General features: G+C 41.1%; 1 protein-coding gene across 1 annotated transcript; it reads right to left on the minus strand.

The window, feature by feature from the left end:
- Nucleotides 1-3,535: 3,535 nt before the first annotated feature.
- On the minus strand, nucleotides 3,536-18,598 carry LOC133544211 (retinol dehydrogenase 7-like). The gene is made up of 5 exons (XM_061889349.1): nucleotides 18,481-18,598; nucleotides 17,901-18,215; nucleotides 9,553-9,811; nucleotides 9,315-9,478; nucleotides 3,536-3,855 (listed from the first exon to the last, which is right to left on the minus strand). Exons 2-5 carry the CDS (start codon nucleotides 18,211-18,213, stop codon nucleotides 3,632-3,634), a joined length of 960 nt encoding a protein of 319 aa, XP_061745333.1. The 5' UTR covers nucleotides 18,214-18,215; nucleotides 18,481-18,598; the 3' UTR covers nucleotides 3,536-3,631.
- Between the last annotated feature and the right edge of the window lie 2,229 nt (nucleotides 18,599-20,827).

Genomic DNA, 20,827 nt, shown 5'->3' on the forward strand with positions numbered 1-20,827 from the left:
CTTGTTTCTTCAGCATTATCCACACATTTAAGTCATTACTTTGGGAACGCCATTCGAAAACCTCAAGTCTAGCCATTCCTTTACCACTTTTGACATGTGTTGGGGTCATTGTCCTGTTGGAATACCCAACTGCGTCAAAGACCCAACCTCCGGGCTGATGATTTTAGGTTTTCCTGAAGAATTTGGAGGCCAACGTCCTTTTTCATTGTCCCTTTGGCAGCAAAACAGGCCCAGAGCATAATCATACCACCAACATGCTTGACGGTAGATATGTTGTTCCTGGGATTAAAGGCCTCATAGGCATGTGTGAAAAGTCGTAGGTATTATGTGATTGGACCGGCACGCAAAGGCAGTACCTTTATGGTTTATTGGTGCTCTGTTCTTCTCCCTACGTCCGTGTACCACTCTGTACAGCGGCATTTTAAAAAGTCCTGAATTTGACTTTTTGAAACCGATACTGATAATTTCCAATATCACATTTTAATTTATTTATCTCTATCTGACATGTTTAGTAACTTTACCGGTGGCAGTAGCAAGACAAAGATGGCGGTGCGTAACTGGCAACCTGGATGTGACACACTCAAAGACTTTCTAATTGGTCAAACGGTGGAGGGCGGGTCATCGAAATGAAAACAACAACAAGATTTTGGGGCTATAAATCTGATTTTGAAATATCCCCGCTGAACTACTGTATTCAGTCATGGAGGTATTTGACCAGAACATGATTTATAAATACCATTTGACATATCAGGGCCATTTAATGAAGACTTGACATGAAATTATTACATATGGCTCCTTTAAAAGAGGATACATTCATTCTGCAGCTTTATGACAGAGCTTGTTTCTTTTGTACTCTCTTAAGTTAAGCAGGAAACATCGTTTTTTTCAGGTGCTTATCATCAAGGTCATGCACATTGCCCTCACCTCGTCAGATAAGCTTGGTGCAATGTGTGTCAACATTGATGTAGCAGCAGAGTGGATTATAAGGAAGAAGAAAAGACTAAATCAGAGTTCTTCCAATTGGACAGTCACTCCAAGAATTTGCGATCATGCCAACCCATCTCTGTAAATTATGGCAAGCAAAGCAACTTCTGTGCATATTTTGGCAAATGTCATTTGTTTCTGACACACGCGTCAACAAATCCTAACTTCTGTTCCTTGTGACGATGAAGCAGGAACAACATGTAACAATGGAGCAACTCTTCATTACTGAGACGCCACAATTGTTGTCCTGCCCTAACTCAGGCTTACTTAGGCGATATCTGTGAATAACGTGATGTGGTCGCTAACAGAATGTAAGGGATGAAGGCAATGTGGTTGCTAAACAAATTAGCTAACAGGATGTCCTGGGTCTTCCCCGTGGCCTCCTGCCGGTCGGTATGTGCCCCTAGAGAGGCGTTCGGTTGGCATCCTGACCAGATGCCCGAACCTCCTCATCTGGCTCCTCTCCATGTGGAGGAGCAGCGGCTTTACTTTGAAGTCCTCCCGGAATGCAGAGCTTCTCACCCTATCTCCCGGCGGGAGAAATTAATTTCGGCCGCTTGTACCCATGATCTTATCCTTTCGGTCATAACCCAAAGCTCATGGCCATAAGTGAGGATGGGAACGTAGATCGACCGGTAAATTGAGAGCTTTGCCTTCCGGCTCAGCTCCTTTTTCACCACAACGGATCGATACAGTGTCCGCATTACTGAAGACGCCGCACCGGTTAGCCTGTCGATCTCACGATCCACTCTTCCCTCACTCGTGAACAAGACTCAGAGGTACTTGAACCCCTCCACTTGGGGCAAGATCTCCTCCCCAACCTGGAGATGGCACTCCACCCTTTGGCGATAACCATGGACTCGGACTTGGAGGTGCTGATTCTCATCCCAGTCGCCTCACACTTGGCAGCAAACCGATCCAGTGAGAGTCAGTTGAAGCCATCAGGACCACATTATCTGCAGAAAGCAGAAACCTAATCCTGCAGCCACCAAACCGGATCCCCTCAACGCCTTGACCTCCTACCGGTCAGACGTGCCCTAAACACCTCCCATAGGGAGGCGTTCGGGTGGCATCCTGACCAGATGCCCGAACCACCTCATCTGGCTCCTCTCGATGTGGAGGAGCAGCGGCTTTACTTTGAGCTCCTCTTGGATTACAGAGCTTCTCACCCTATCTCTAATTCCGGGAGACCCCCGGAATTCAGCGCCTCTCCCAAAAACCTCCCGGAAAAATTTTTCTCCTGAAAATCTCCTGAAATTCAGCAGGAGCTGGAGGCCATGCCCCCCACCCCCCGAGCTCAAACATGCACAGTTCGAAGCTTGAAAAGGATGATTGAAGGCTGATCTGACGGCAATTAAAGTCATTTTTTAAAACGACAGGTAATCCTCCTCCTTTTCGGCCGGACGACCGCGGAAAATTAAAGTAGGAACACTCCGGAGGCAGAATTTCATTAAGAGGGGCAGACTCACCGGCTCTCAGCCATATTTCCGTCACACAGAAGAAGTCAAGTCCGCGGGAAGTGAAGAATTCCATCAGTTTTGTTTGTCTAAGATCTTGCGTTCACAAGACCTAACCTGGCGGGGGCCAGTACGTCCAAGGGCGCAACTAATCCAGGTGGGGCCCGACACACAGCCCGCAGGTGGCGGGGGAGAGGAGCCACGAGGCGGGAAAGGAAAGCAGAAATCCGGCCAGGTGAAAAAGCTGACTGGTACATCGAAAAACCAATGTCGAAGTTGATCATATCAGTGGGAGAGGGGCAAAGATCCAAAAGTGTTTGGCGTAGCAGTGAGCTGACAGAGACGAAAATAGTCGCAAACAACACAAAAACAAACAGAGCTGACAGCGAGAGACGGCAGGGCAAAGCACATACTGGCGCCGTCTTCTGGAAACTCAGAAGTGACGTCACTCAAATAGTGAAAGGTAAGTGTTGTTGTTTTTTTTTTTTTAATAGCCAGCAAGCACAGTACAGTTAGTAGAACTACTGTGTTTTTATTACTGTGTATTTGATAGGTGCCGTCTGAAATTCAACTATTTATTTCATTTATATATATAATAAAATAAATATATATAGCTAGAATTCACTGAAAGTTACGTATTTCATATAAATATAAGTGTATATATACATGAAATATATATGAAATACTCGAGTTGGTGAATTGGCTGTAAATATACACCCCTCCCCTCTTAACCCTGTCCCCCGCCCCAACCACGCCCCCAAACCACGCACCCACCCACCACCTCCCGAAATCGGAGGTCTCAAGGTTGGCAAGTATGGTCTCTAAGGGAGAGCCCCGCCACCCGGCGGAGGAAACTCATTTCGGCCGCTTGTAGCCGTGAATTTGTCCTTTCGGTCATAGCTCGAAGCTCAACCCAGGTACTGAAACTTGGCAGCGTTGGATTTTTACGTGAATCGATGCCTGGTAGGACCGGCGGGATTCGGTCTGTGGCAGAAAAATGTGTACCCATCTCCAGTCAAAACCCCAACTTACTGAAAATGCTGTGAATTCATTTTAGTATGCAACATTCACACCCCAAAAAAAAGCCAGCAAAATCCAAGAGACTGATTTTTATTTATTTATTAGATGGCCATGGCCGCACAATAAGTGAAGAGTGAAGAAGACCAAGTTGTGGTTAAGAGGCTGCAGACTTACTGCACTGACCTGGCGACAGGAACGGCTTGCTGAGTCAGGATGTAGTCCGACACGCAGGTCGGCATGTAGGACAAAGGCAGCCAAAAGAACTTGGCGTCCCAGCCCGGCGAGTAGCGAGTCCTGGGTCGGACGGCGGACACGGCGTGCTCCATGCAGTTGACCACCTTCATCAGGTCTCCGTCTGATATCTTGGCAACCTTGTCTGCTATGAGTGCCAACGCTGTGAGGGAGGAAGGCGATATCGATGAATAACTTGATGTGGTCGCTAACAAACTAGCTAACAGGATGTGAGGGATAAAGGCGATATCGATGAATAACTTGATGTGGTCGCTAACAAACTAGCTAACAGGATGTGAGGGTTGAAGATAATATCAATGTGGTCGCTAATAACCTAGCTAACAGGATGTGAGGGTTGAAGATAATATCAATGTGGTCGCTAACAAACTAGCTAACAGGATGTGAGGGTTAAAGATGATATCAATGTGGTCGCTAACAAACTAGCTAACACGATGTGAAGGATAAAGATGATATCAATGTGGTCGCTAACAAACTAGCTAACACGATGTGAGGGATAAAGATGATATCAATGTGGTCGCTAACAAACTAGCTGACAGGTTGTGAGGGTTGAAGATGATATCACTGTAATAGCTAACAAACTAAATAACAGGTTGTGGGGGTTGAAGATGATATTAATCTGGTCGCTAACTAACTAGATAACAGGATGTGAGGGTTGAAGATGATATCAATGTGGTCGCTAACAAAGTAGCTAACAGGATGTGAGGGTTGAAGATGATATCAATATGGTCGCTAACAAAGTAGCTAACATAATAGGAGGGATGATGATATATCAATGTGGTCCATAACAAACTAGCTAACAGGATTTGAGGGATGAAGGCGTTATCAATAAATAAGTCGATGTGGTCGCTAACAAACTAGCTAACACGATGTGAGGGATGAAGATGATATCAATGTGGTTGCTAACAAACTAGCTAACAGGATATGAGGGATGAAGGTGATATCAGTGAATAACTTGATTAACAAACTAGCTAACAGGATGTCGGGATGAAGGTGATATCAATGTGGTCCCTAACAAAGTAGCTAACAGGATATGAGGGTTGAAGATGATATCAATGTGGTCGGTAACAAAGTAGCTAACAGGATATGAGGGTTGAAGATGATATCAATGTGGTCGCTAACAAAGTAGTTAACAGGATGTGAGGGATGATGATAAATCAATGTGGTCGCTAACAAACTAGCTAACAGGATGTGAGGGTTAAAGATGATATCAATGTGGTCGCTAACAAACTAGCTAACAGGTTGTGAGGGTTGAAGATGATATTAATCTGGTCGCTAACAAACTAGCTAACAGGATGTGAGGGATAAAGATGATATCAATGTGGTCGCTAACAAACTAGCTAACAGGTTGTGAGGGTTGAAGATGATATCATTGTAATAGCTAACACACTAGATAACAGGTTGTGGGGGTTGAAGATGATATTAATCTGGTCGCTAACAAACTAGATAACAGGATGTGAGGGTTGAAGATGATATTAATCTGGTCGCTAACAAACTAGATAACAGGATGTGAGGGTTGAAGATGATATCAATGTGGTCGCTAACAAAGTAGCTAACAGGATGTGAGGGTTGAAGATGATATCAATATGGTCGCTAACAAAGTAGCTAACATAATAGGAGGGATGATGATATATCAATGTGGTCCATAACAAACTAGCTAACAGGATGTCGGGATGAAGGTGATATCAATGTGGTCCCTAACAAAGTAGCTAACAGGATATGAGGGTTGAAGATGATATCAATGTGGTCGGTAACAAAGTAGCTAACAGGATATGAGGGTTGAAGATGATATCAATGTGGTCGCTAACAAAGTAGTTAACAGGATGTGAGGGATGATGATAAATCAATGTGGTCGCTAACAAACTAGCTAACAGGATGTGAGGGTTAAAGATGATATCAATGTGGTCGCTAACAAACTAGCTAACAGGTTGTGAGGGTTGAAGATGATATTAATCTGGTCGCTAACAAACTAGCTAACAGGATGTGAGGGATAAAGATGATATCAATGTGGTCGCTAACAAACTAGCTAACAGGTTGTGAGGGTTGAAGATGATATCACTGTAATTGCTAACAAACTAAATAACAGGTTGTGGGGGTTGAAGATGATATTAATCTGGTCGCTAACAAACTAGATAACAGGATGTGAGGGTTGAAGATGATATCAATGTGGTCGCTAACAAAGTAGCTAACAGAATGTGAGGGTTGAAGATGATATCAATATGGTCGCTAACAAAGTAGCTAACATAATAGGAGGGATGATGATATATCAATGTGGTCCATAACAAACTAGCTAACAGGATGTCGGGATGAAGGTGATATCAATGTGGTCCCTAACAAAGTAGCTAACAGGATATGAGGGTTGAAGATGATATCAATGTGGTCGGTAACAAAGTAGCTAACAGGATATGAGGGTTGAAGATGATATCAATGTGGTCGCTAACAAAGTAGTTAACAGGATGTGAGGGATGATGATAAATCAATGTGGTCGCTAACAAACTAGCTAACAGGATGTGAGGGTTAAAGATGATATCAATGTGGTCGCTAACAAACTAGCTAACAGGTTGTGAGGGTTGAAGATGATATTAATCTGGTCGCTAACAAACTAGCTAACAGGATGTGAGGGATAAAGATGATATCAATGTGGTCGCTAACAAACTAGCTAACAGGTTGTGAGGGTTGAAGATGATATCACTGTAATAGCTAACAAACTAAATAACAGGTTGTGGGGGTTGAAGATGATATTAATCTGGTCGCTAACAAACTAGATAACAGGATGTGAGGGTTGAAGATGATATTAATCTGGTCGCTAACAAACTAGATAACAGGATGTGAGGGTTGAAGATGATATCAATGTGGTCGCTAACAAAGTAGCTAACAGGATGTGAGGGTTGAAGATGATATCAATATGGTCGCTAACAAAGTAGCTAACATAATAGGAGGGATGATGATATATCAATGTGGTCCATAACAAACTAGCTAACAGGATTTGAGGGATGAAGGCGTTATCAATAAATAAGTCGATGTGGTCGCTAACAAACTAGCTAACACGATGTGAGGGATGAAGATGATATCAGTGAATAACTTGATTAACAAACTAGCTAACAGGATGTCGGGATGAAGGTGATATCAATGTGGTCCCTAACAAAGTAGCTAACAGGATATGAGGGTTGAAGGTGATATCAATGTGGTCCCTAACAAAGTAGCTAACAGGATATGAGGGTTGAAGATGATATCAATGTGGTCGGTAACAAAGTAGCTAACAGGATATGAGGGTTGAAGATGATATCAATGTGGTCGCTAACAAAGTAGTTAACAGGATGTGAGGGATGATGATAAATCAATGTGGTCGCTAACAAACTAGCTAACAGGATGTGAGGGTTAAAGATGATATCAATGTGGTCGCTAACAAACTAGCTAACAGGATGTGAGGGATAAAGATGATATCAATGTGGTCGCTAACAAACTAGCTAACAGGTTGTGAGGGTTGAAGATGATATCATTGTAATAGCTAACAAACTAGATAACAGGTTGTGAGGGTTGAAGATGATATTAATCTGGTCGCTAACAAAGTAGCTAACAGGATGTGAGGGATGAAGGTGATATCAATGTGGTCGCTAACAAACTAGCTAACAGGATGTGAGGGTTGAAGGTGATATCAATAAATAACTTGATTAACAAACTAGCTAACAGGATGTGAGGGATGATGATAAATCAATGTGGTCGCTAACAAACTAGCTATCAGGATGTGAGGGTTAAAGATGATATCAATGTGGTCGCTAACAAACTAGCTAACAGGATGTGAGGGATAAAGATGATATCAATGTGGTCGCTAACAAACTAGCTAACAGGTTGTGAGGGTTGAAGATGATATCATTGTAATAGCTAACAAACTAGATAACAGGTTGTGAGGGTTGAAGATGATATTAATCTGGTCGCTAACCAACTAGATAACAGGATGTGAGGGTTGAAGATGATATCAATGTGATCGCTAACAAAGTAGCTAACAGGATGTAAGGGTTGAAGATGATATCAATGTGGTCGCTAACAAAGTAGCTAACAGGATAGGAGGGATGATGATATATCAATGTGGTCCATAAATAAACTAGCTAACAGGATTTGAGGGATGAAGGCGTTATCAATAAATAAGTCGATGTAGTTGCTAACAAACTAGCTAACACGATGTGAGGGATGAAGATGATATCAATTTGGTTGCTAACAAACTAGCTAACAGGATGTGAGGGATGAAGGTGATATCAGTGAATAACTTGATTAACAAACTAGCTAACAGGATGTGAGGGATGAAGGTGATATCAATGTGATCCCTAACAAAGTAGCTAACAGGATATGAGGGTTGAAGATGATATCAATGTGGTCGCTAACAAAGTAGCTAACAGGATGTGAGGGATGATGATAAATCAATGTGGTCGCTAACAAAGTAGCTAACAGGATGTGAGGGATGATGATATATCAATGTGGTCGCTAACAAACTAGCTAACAGGATGTGAGGGACGAAGGCGTTATCAATAAATAAGTCGATGTGGTCGCTAATAAACTAGCTAACATGATGTGAGGGATGAAGATGATATCAATGTGGTCGCTAACAAACTAGCTAACAGGATGTGAGGGATGAAGGTGATATCAATGAATAAGTCGATGTGGTCGCTAACAAACTAGCCAACACAATGTGAGGGATGAAGGCGATATCGATGAATAAGTTGATGTAGTCGCTAACAAACTAGGTAACAGGATGTGAGGGATGAAGGTGATATCAGTGAATAACTTGATTAACAAACTAGCTAACAGGATGTGAGGTATGAAGGTGATATCAGTGAATAACTTGATTAACAAACTAGCTAACAGGATGTGAGGTATGAAGGTGATATCAGTGAATAACTTGTTTAACAAACTAGCTAACAGGATGTGAGGGATGAAGGCGGTATCAATGAATAAGTGGATGTGGTCGCTAACAAACTGTGAGGGATGAAGATGATATCAATGTGGTCGTGAACAAACTCGCTAACAGAATGTGAGGGATGAAGGTGATATCAATGTGGTCGCTAAAAAACGAGCTAACAGGAAGTGAGGGATGAAGGTGATATCAATGCGGTCGCTAACAAACCAACTAACAGGATGTGAGGGATGAAGACGATATCGATGAATAACTTGATGTGCTCGCTAACAAAATAGCTAACAGGATGTGAGGGATGAAGGTGATATCAATGTGGTCGCTAACAAACTAGCTAACAGGATGTGAGGGATGAAGGTGATATCAATGAATAATTTGATTAACAAAGTAGCTAACAGGATGTGAGGGATGAAGGTGATATCAATAAATAACTTGATTAACAAAGTAGCTAACAGGATGTGAGGGATGAAGGTGATATCAATAAATAACTTGATTAACAAAGTAGCTAACAGGATGTGAGGGATGAAGGTGATATCAATGTGGTCGCTAACAAACTAGTTAACAGAATGTGAGGGTTGAAGGTGATATCAATAAATAACTTGATTAACAAAGTAGCTAACAGAATGTGATGGATGGAAGTGATATCAATAAATAACTTGATTAACAAAGTAGCTAACAGGATGTTCCAACAAGCTCACATTTCTTCAGGTAATCGGGTCCGTAGTCATCCCTGACCTCCTGGGGCATCTTGTCCCACAGTGACCTGACATTGTTGCTCAAGATGGCGGTATCGGTCACGTTGGTTTTGAAGAAGCCCGGTTCAATGCACAGGACCTTGACACCGAAGGCGGCCATGTTCAACCTGGGCGGACAGAAAGTCAGAGCACGAAATCACTGACCGTTCAACCCCCCCCTCGTCTGGGCGCTCCCTTTCACCTCAGGCTGTCGTTGAAGGCCTCCACGCCGTACTTGGAGATGGTGTACGGGCCGCCGGTGGCGCTGATCCTGCCGAACACGCTGGCCACGTTCACCACCCTGCCCCTGGCCTTCTTGATGAGCGGCAGGACGCTGAGGGTCACGGCGATCACGCCGTTGAGGTTGACGTCCAGCATGTATCTGTAGTCCTCGATGGTCAGCCAGTCCACGGGGGCGGAGGGCACGGACACCCCCGCGTTGTTTACCACGGCCCACAAGCCTGGGGGCGGGACCACACGGGTCATGCCATACCATTGTGTACGAACCCCGTTTCCATATGAGTTGGGAAATTTTCCATCCATCCATTCTGACGCTTATCCGAGGACGGGTGGCGGGGGCAGCAGCCTAAGCAGGGAAGCCCAGACTTCCCTCTCCACAGCCACTTCGTCTAGCTCTGCCCAGGGGATCCCGAGGCGTTCCCAGGCCAGCCGGGAGACATAGTCTTCCCAACATGTCCTGGGTCTTCCCCGTGGCCTCCTACCTTGGGAAATTTTGTTAGATGTAAATATAAACGGAAAACAACGATTTGCAAATCCTTTTCAACCCATATTCAGTTGAATATACTACCAAGACAACATATTTGATGTTCAAACTGATAAACATTTGTATTTTTGCAAATAATCATTAACTTTAGGATTTGATGCCAGCAACATGTGACAAAGAAGTTGGGAAAGGTGGCAATAAATACTGATGAAGTTGAGGAATGCTCATCAAACACTTATATGGTGTGCAGGCTAATTGTGAACAGGTGGGTGCCATGATTGGGTATAAAAGCAGTTCACATGAAATGCTAATTCACAAACAAGGATGGGGCGAGGGTCACCACTTTGTAAGCAAATTGTCGAACAGTTTTAGAACAAACATTTCTCAACGAGCTATTGCAAGGAATTTAGGGATTTTACCATCTATGGTCCGTAAAATCGTTAAAAAGTTCAGAGAATCTGGAGAAATCACTGCATAAAAGCAATGATATTACGGACTTTTGATCCCTCAGGCGGTACTGCATAAAAAAACGACATCAGCGTGTCAAGGATGTCACCACATGGGCTCAGGAACACATCATAAAACCCCTGTCAGTAACTACAGTTGGTCGCTACATCTGTAAGTGCAAGTTAAAACTCTACTATGCAAAGCCAAACCCATTTATCAACAACATCCGGAAACGCCGCCGGCTTGGCTGGGCCCGAGCTCACCTAAGATGGACTGATGCAAAGTGGAAAGGTGTTTTGTGGTCTGACGAGTCCACATTTCAAATTATATTTGGAAACTGTGGACGTGGTGTCCTCCGGAACAAAGAGGAAAATAACCATTCGGATTGTTATAGGCGCAAAGTTCAAAAGCCAGCATCTGTGATGGTATGGGGGTCATGGGTAACTTACACATCTGTGAAGGCACCATTAATGCTGAAAGGTCCATATGTTGTCATCCAAGCAATGTTATCATGGACGCCCCTGCTTATTTCAGCTAACAAGTGTTACAACAGCGTGGCTTCGTAAAAAAAGAGTGCGGGTACTTTCCTGGCCCACCTGCTCCAGAGCTGTCTCCCATCGAAAATGTGTGGCGCATTATGAAGCGTAAAATACGACAGCGGAGACCCCGGACTGTTGAACGACTGAATCTCAACATAAAACAGGAATGAGAAAGAATTCCACTTTCAGAGCTTCAACAATTAGTTTCCTCAGTTCCCAAACGTTTATTGAGTGTTGTTAAAAGAAAAGGTGATGTAACACAGTGGTGAACATGCCCTTTCCCAACTACTTTGACACGTGTTGCAGCCATGAAATTCTAAGTTAATTATTATTTGCAAAAAAAAAAATAAAGTTTATGAGTTTGAACATCAAATATCTTGTCTTTGTAGTGCATTCAATTAAATATGGGTTGAAAAGGATTTGCAAATCATTGTATTCCGTTTATATTTACATCTAACACAATCTCCCAACTCATATGGAAACAGGGTTTGTACCATCTCAAAATTTTCAACACCGGGCATGAATGGAAAATTCTGACACTTTGCTTTGGTTCCGCACCGAAAAAATGACGTCTAAAGCTTGTTTCTAGTTTGAGCACGCTTCGGAACACCCATTTTTAGCTCCAAAATGTTGGCGGGGCTTGCATCAGTTTTTAGGCCCCCCGAAAAAGGGGGGCCATCGGGGGGTTGTTTTATTGACCGTAAGTGAGGGTGGGTTTTATGACACCCCCAGGAAGCGGACGTGGCCTCCATGGACCCACTAGTTATTCAGGACTCCATTTCTCTGGAATGTTCTGTAACTGTTAGAGATGCTACCTCAGGAGAAGCATTTAAGTCCCATCTTAAAACTCATTTGTATACTCTAGCCTTTAAATAGACCCCCCTTTAGACCAGTTGATCTGCCGTTTCTTTTCTGCTCTGCCCCACTCTCTTTCGTGGAGGTGGTGGTGGTGGGGGAGGGGCACGGGTTCGGTGGTCACGGATGAAGCGCTGGCTGTCCAGAGTCGGGACTCAGGATGGACCACTCGTCTGTGCATCGGTTGGGGACGTCTCTGCGCTGCTGACCTGTGTCCGCTCGAGATTGTCTCCTGCTGGCCCCACTATGGACTGGACTCTCACTATTATGTTAGATCCATTATGGACTAGACTCTCACAATATGATGCTAGATCCACTATGGACTGGACTCTCACTATTAAGTTAGATCCACTATGGACTAGACTCTCACAATATTATGCTAGATCCACTATGAACTAGACTCACACAATATTATGTTAGATCCACTATGGACTGGACTCTCACTATTATGTTAGATCCACTATGGACTGGACTTTCACACTATTATGTTAGATCCACTATGGACTGGACTCTCACACTATTAGGTTATATCCACTATGAACTGGACTCTCACTATTATGTTAGATACACTATGAACTGGACTCTCACTATTATGTTAGATCCACTATGGACTAGACTCTCACAATATTATGCTAGATCCACTATGGACTGGACTCTCACTATTATGTTAGATCCACTATGGACTAGACTCTCACAATATTATGCTAGATCCACTATGAACTAGACTCACACAATATTATGTTAGATCCACTATGGACTGGACTCTCACTATTATGTTAGATCCACTATGGACTGGACTTTCACACTATTATGTTAGATCCACTATGGACTGGACTCTCACACTATTAGGTTATATCCACTATGAACTGGACTCTCACTATTATGTTAGATACACTATGAACTGGACTCTCACTATTATGTTAGATCCACTATGGACTAGACTCTCACAATATTATGCTAGATCCACTATGGACTGGACTCTCACTATTATGTTAGATCCACTATGGACTAGACTCTCACAATATTATGCTAGATCCACTATGAACTAGACTCACACAATATTATGTTAGATCCACTATGGACTGGACTCTCACTATTATGTTAGATCCACTATGGACTGGACTTTCACACTATTATGTTAGATCCACTATGGACTGGACTCTCACACTATTAGGTTATATCCACTATGAACTGGACTCTCACTATTATGTTAGATACACTATGAACTGGACTCTCACTATTATGTTAGATCCACTATGGACTAGACTCTCACAATATTATGCTAGATCCACTATGGACTGGACTCTCACTATTATGTTAGATCCACTATGGACTAGACTCTCACAATATTATGCTAGATCCACTATGAACTAGACTCACACAATATTATGTTAGATCCACTATGAACTAGACTCACACAATATTATGTTAGATCCACTATGGACTGGACTCTCACTATTATGTTAGATCCACTATGGACTGGACTTTCACACTATTATGTTAGATCCACTATGGACTGGACTCTCACACTATTAAGTTATATCCACTATGAACTGGACTCTCACTATTATGTTAGATCCACTATGGACTAGACTCTCACAGTATTATGCTAGATCCACTATGGACTGGACTCTCACACTATCATGTTAAATCCACTATGGACTGGACTCTCACTATTATGTTAGATCCACTATGGACTAGACTCTCACAGTATTATGCTAGATCCACTATGGACTGGACTCTCACACTATTATGTTAGATACACTATGAACTGGACTCTCACTATTATGTTAGATCCACTATGGACTAGACTCTCACAATATTATGCTAGATCCACTATGGACTGGACTCTCACTATTATGTTAGATCCACTATGGACTGGACTTTCACACTATTATGTTAGATCCACTATGGACTGGACTCTCACACTATTAAGTTATATCCACTATGAACTGGACTCTCACTATTATGTTAGATCCACTATGGACTAGACTCTCACAGTATTATGCTAGATCCACTATGGACTGGACTCTCACACTATCATGTTAAATCCACTATGGACTGGACTCTCACTATTATGTTAGATCCACTATGGACTAGACTCTCACAATATTATGTTAGATCCACTATGGACTGGATTTTCACTATTATGTTAGATCCACTATGGACTAGACTCTCACAATATTATGCTAGATCCACTATGAACTGGACTCTCACTATTATGTTAGATCCACTATGGACTGGACTCTCACAATATTATGCTAGATCCACTATGGACTGGACTCTCACACTTTTATGTTAGATCCACTATGGATTGGACTCTCACACTACTAGGTTATATTCACTTTGGACTGGACTCTCACACTATTATGTTAAATCCACTATGGACTGGACTCTCACTATTATGTTCGATCAACTATGGACTAGACTCTCACAATATTATGTTAGATTCACTATGGACTGGACTCTCACACTATTATGTTAGATCCACTATGAACTGGACTCTCACACTTTTATGTTAAATCCACTATGGACTGGACTCTCACTATTATGTTCGATAAACTATGGACTAGACTCTCACACTATTATGTTAGATCCACTATGGACTGGACTCTCACAATTATGTTAGATCCACTATGTATTGGACTCTCACTATTATGTTAGAGCCACTATGTATTGGACTCTCACTATTATGTAAGATCCACTATGTACTGGACTCTCACTATCAATTCCCCACATCTGTGGTCCCTTCCAAGGTTTCTCATTGTAGCCCATTGGTTTGAGTTTTTCCTTGCCCTGATGTGGGATCCGAGCAAAGTATGTCGTTGTGGCTTGTGCAGCCCTTTGAGACACTCCTGATTTCGGGCTATATAAGTAAACATTGATTGATTTATTGATTGATTGTGAAGTGAATTATATTTATATAGCGCTTTTTTCTAGTGACTCAAAGCACTTTACATAGTGAAACCCAATATCCAAGTTACATTTAAACCAGTGTGGGTGGCACTGGGAGCAGGTGGGTAAAGTGTCTTGCCCAGGGACACAACGGCATTGACTAGGATGGTGGAAGCGGGAATCGAACCTGCAACCCTCAAGTTGCTGGCATGGCCGCTCTACCAACCGAGCTGAACCGCCCCATTGATTGATTGATAGTTAAGGGGGGGTAGCGGAGGATTGATTCATGACCACCGAAAGTGGGCATGACCTCCCCCGCAGCCCCCGGGTGGCGCCCCGTTTTTGGAAGGCCTAAATCTTCACCTGCAGAAGACCGGGGACACTTTCATTTTGTGTAGTTTGTGTTTCGGCAGCATATTCATCCCATCCATCCATCCATTTTTCTACCGCTTGTCCCTTTTGGGGTCGCTGGAGCCTATCTCAGCTGCATTCAGGCAGAAGGCGGCGTAGACCCTGGACAAGTCACTACCTCATCGCAGCATTCATTCTCCATTTAAATTAAGTCATTTTTGATAAGAATGGTCGCCAGTTCTGATTAGCTACTTTCCTCCATTAAATAAAGAGCTTTATTAAATTTCAATATTACTTGAAAGACAACTGGTTTTGTTTAAAAAAAATAGAATAAAAATCTACCCAAACATTTTATTAAGTCAAATATAAACAAGTATCCAACATTTCTCTTTTCTACAGTAAATCTACAGCACATATGATCATCTTAATCGGGGTTGCAACCCACGGCTCTTTAGCGGCGCCCTAGTGGCTCCCTGGACTTTTTACAGAAATGTATAAAAATGGGAAAAATATATTTTCTGTTTTATTATAATTTCTATAGGAGGACAAACCTTCCTAATTGTTATAAATCCCACTTTTTATATTAAACACGCATCACTGATGAGAGTATTTTTTGCGAGCGTCGTTTGGTCCTACTAATTTCGGCGGTCCTTGAACTCATCGTAGTTTGTTTACATGTACAACTTTCTCCGACGCTGCCACAGAATGACGTGTTTTATGCCACTCTTTCTTTGTCTCATTTTGTCCACCAAATCTTTTATGCTGTGCCTGAATGCACAAAGGTGACCTTTGTTGACTTGTTGGAGTGCTGATCAGGCATATTTGGTCAATGCATGACTGAAAGCTAACATGCTATTTAGGCTAGCTTTATGTACATATTGCATCATTATACCTCATTTGTAGGTATATTTAAGCTAATTTAAATTCCCCTGGGTCTGAAATAAAATGACTATTATTATTATTATTATTATTATAAAACACTAACATGAAAACAAGAGACAATTAGGTCTTTCAACGACAGAAGTTTTTTTGTTTTTTTTGGTGCGTTCAAGGACCGCTGAAGAAAGTAGGACGCCACAACGCCCGCCAGAAATAATAAATCATAAACATAGATTTTATTAGTTACGCCCTTTTCATTGAAATACATTTTAAAGGTGCTAAAGTACAATATTTTAAACAATAAAAGCATAGTTAGTGAAACTACCGAGACTAAAACATGATCAGTGGAGCATAAGAAAAACAAAACATGCAAATTAGTGGCTTTTTTTTATTTTTTACATTGATTTCAGTTGTTTAAAAATGCCTTAAAGCTTTCAATGACTGCATAAGTACTTTTTGAACACATTCAAATTACCCCCATGCTAGTTTTGGTTGCGATAACCAAAGTGCGGTAATCAATAACGGTTTTCAGATAAGCTGCGATGAGGTGGCGACTTGTCCAGGGTGTACCCCGCCATTCGCCCGAATGCAGCTAAGAGAGGCTCCAGCATCCCCCGTGACCTCAAAAGGGACAAGCGGTAGAAAATGGATGGATAGTTCAAGTGATGCGGTAAAATTTTCATGTTTATCATGAATAACTAATTGTCACAACCTTGGAGTCTATTAAGGTGGTCCTAAATGATCCACTTTAGGGTTGTCCCGATCCGATATTTGGATTGGATCGGCCGCCGATATTTGCCAAAAAATGTGTATCGGCAAGTCATGGGAAAATGCCGATCCAGATCCAGTTTATTTTAAAAAACCCCGGTCTGTGTTTTCCAACGCACCGATTTAAATAATACATTCCCCTCATCTGCTGCTCTCTAAGCTCCGTTGCGCATTTTCCAGCACACCTTCAACACATCCACAGGTCTGTGTTCTAACTGTTAAGACGGCCATGTGAATTAAAAGTTACGGTAAAAATGTCAGCTGTGTGGGATTATTTTACCCTACAAAACGAAAAAGATGAAGAGGTGGAGTGCAAAACATGCCACAATAAAGTCAAGCGTGGTGGTAAAGTTGTAAGAGATTTTAAAGACTCTTGAGAGTGAGAGGCTTTTAAGCACAGCCTCACTCATCATTGATGAACACAAGAGCAGGCTGACACCTGAGCATCTTGAAGTGCTCGTCTTTGTTAGAAAGGATCTCCCCATTATGCTTGGACTTCAATTGTTTGCTCCCCCCTGACTGGGGCAAACAATTGAAAGGAGTGTGTAGATATATATATATATATTTTTAAGTTTACACTTGTTCAAGAGCAAGTATTGATGCTGAGTTATAGACATTTTATCCCACTCAGGTTGTTTTTTGTGTTTTGCTTTTTTTAAAATAATGTTTACAGCATTGTTTGCACTTTATACTGTTCACTTTTTTACTGTTTAATGATGCCATTTCTGTTTGTCATGTATAATTGTTTTCTATTTTGTGTTCATCCTTGAATACCAACCATTGTGTATTATTCAAAGTCACCTAATTCAGCTGGCTAGTTGTTATCAAAAGTACTAAAACCCTTTTCAACATGAATCTGACAACTAAGTAGGCTGAATAACTTTAAACTTTAATTCATGCTTGGATAGGCCAGTATCGGCCGGTATCGGATCGGAAAAACAAAAACGAAATCGGTATCGGATCGGAAGTGCAAAAACCTGGATCAGGACATCCCTAATCCACTTTGATCCCAATGTTATGTCCGACGTGTGTGACGCACAATACAGGCAAGTAAAACACCTGTCCCAAGTGGAACAACAACTAAAAACTCACCACGCTGTCCGACTTTGTCCTTAATGGCGGCCGCGACTTTGGCGACGCTCTCGGCGGACCGGACGTCCAGGTGCATCGTGGTCAGGTTGCCTGAACACGACTTCCTCAGCTCCTCCTCGCCCTTCTCCGTGTAGCAGGCGGCGATCACCCGGAAGCCCAGCTTGTCCAGGTGGCGGGCCAGGAGGTTTCCAAAGCCCGTGTCGCAGCCCGTGATGTACACATACTTGCCGCCCTTGTCCGAGACCCTGGGCAGCTCCCTGAGCCAGCGGTACACGTAGTAGAAGAGCAGCAGTCCCAGCAGGTACAGAAACATGTCTACAGGGGGAAAAACGGTCTTTGGATCGTGCGGTTTTATCCTGTGTGTGAGGCAAGATTATTGCGCAACGCGTTTGGATTCACAGAACGGGACCTTTGTCCTCCTGCACAGAACAACACGCTACTTTCTGTGTCGCACAGAGAAACCTCCTACAAGTCACTTTTCATGCAATGGCAAGAAGAGACCAATTCTGAAATCTCTACATCTGGTATGTTTTTTTTCTTGTGCTGAACATGCGTGCAAGAAGCAGAGTGACAATCTTACCTGCGGACCGGAGGAAGACCAGAGGACTTTCAAGCGTTTGATCCCACAGTTGTCCTCGGTCCTGACAATGTCCCACCTCTCAGGACTTGGACAACACCCCTTTTTTGTCTGCAGAAGGCTGCCCCCAGCTGTTGAGAGGGGCACTGCAAGACCCTGACACCTCTAAACCATTCCTAATTCTTAATAACATAGAATATACATACATGATGTAAGTGAAGTGAAGAGAATTATATTTATATAGCGCTTTTCTCTAGTGACTCAAAGCGCTTTACATAGTGAAACCCAATATCTAAGTTACATTTTAAACCAGTGTGGGTGGCACTGAGATCAGGTGGGTAAAGTGTCTTGGCCAAGGACACAACGGCAGTGACTGAGATGGCGGAAGCGGGAATCGAACCTGGAACCCTCAAGTTGCTGGCACAGCCACTCTACGAACCAAACTATACCGCCCATGTATGCATATATATATATATATATATATATATATATATATATATATATATATATATATATATATATATATATATATATATATATATATATATATATATATATATATATGTACTATGTATATTTACTATATATATGTATATATACTATATATGTATATATATAAATGTATATATATATATATATGTATATATGTGTATATATATATATGTATATATGTACTATGTATATGTACTATATATATATGTATATATATATAAATGTATATATATGTATATATATATATATATATATATATATATATATATATATATATATATATTGTTATGTCAGGAAAAAACACAGAAATCAGGGCTGTCAAAGTAAAGAGTTAACTCATGCGATTAATCACAAAAAAAATAATAGCATTATCATGTATAATTGCAGATTAATCACGCTATTTATTAGTATTTTTTTGAAAAAAAAATCGAGTTCCTTTACCTGAAAAGCGGCGTTGGTTTGACATAATCTCAGTGACCAAGTCAGTGCATACGCACAATTTTTTTTTGCTTCAAAATAAAACCCTACTAAAGATAACACTTCGACCAGATTTTGAGCAAATGGATTTTGCACATTCAAGTAAAACATTTAAAAACGTTTGTGTATGACATTCTGACGATGAAATTGTATTATTGTCAAAATACTAGGGTCTTTTTTTTAGTTTCATTTAATTTATGTGAACAAAATATTTACTGAATAATCACGATGAATCCAAATTCAAAAGTGTGATTCATCAGATGAATTTGCATTCATGTCAAAATATCGGGATTTGTTTTTAGGTTCATGTAAAGTACATAAGCAAGTAATTTACTGTGATTAATCACGATAATCCAAATTTAAAAGTGTGATTTATCGGAATATTAATTTATAATCATGTGAAAATATGGGGGTCATTTTTAGGTTGATTTAAATTACGCGAGCACACAATTATACTGTGATTAATCAAGATTAATCCATATTAAAAAGTGTTATTAAACGCAAGATATTTTACTGTGATTAATCATGATTAATCCCGATTCAAACGTGTGATTAATCTGACGATCAATTTGCATTAATGTCACAATATTGGGGTCCTATTTTAAGGTTAATATAAATTATGTAAGCAAATACTTTTCTGTGATTGATGACGATTAATCCAAATTCAAAAATATGATTCATTGGACCATGAATTTGCATTTTTGTCCAAAAAAGTGGGTCTTTTTTTTTTTAGGTTCATTTAAATTATGTAGGCAAGTAATGTACTGCGATTAATCATGACTAATCCTAATTCAAAATTGTGACTCATCAGATGAATTTGCATTAATGTCAAAATATCGGGATGTTTTTTGGGGTTCATGTAAGTTACACAACCAAGAAATTGACTGTGATTAATCACGGTTAATCCAAATTCAAAAGAAAGATGAAATTGCATCCATGTCAAAATATGGGGGTCGGTTTTAGGTTTATTTAAATTACACAAGCACATAATTTACTTTGATTAATCACGATTAGTCCAGATTCAAAAGTGATTAATCTGATGATGAATTTGCATTAATATAGAAATATTGGGGTCTTTTTTTAAGGTTCATTTAAATTATGTAAGCAAGTAATTTTCGGTGATTAATGACGATTAATCCAAATTAAAAAATGTGTTCCATCGGACCATGAATTTTCATTATTGGAAAAATATGGGGGTCTTTTTTTAGGTACATTTAAATTATGTAGGCAAGTAATATACTGTGATTAATCATGACTAATCCAATGTCAAAAGTGTGATCAATCGCAAGATGATTTACTGTGATTATTCACGATTAATCCAGATTCAAAAGTAGGATTAATCTGACAATGAATTTGCATTTCTGTCCAAATATGGGGGTCT

The sequence above is a fragment of the Nerophis ophidion genome, linkage group LG27, assembly GCF_033978795.1.
Source record: "Nerophis ophidion isolate RoL-2023_Sa linkage group LG27, RoL_Noph_v1.0, whole genome shotgun sequence".
NCBI lineage: Eukaryota > Metazoa > Chordata > Actinopteri > Syngnathiformes > Syngnathidae > Nerophis > Nerophis ophidion.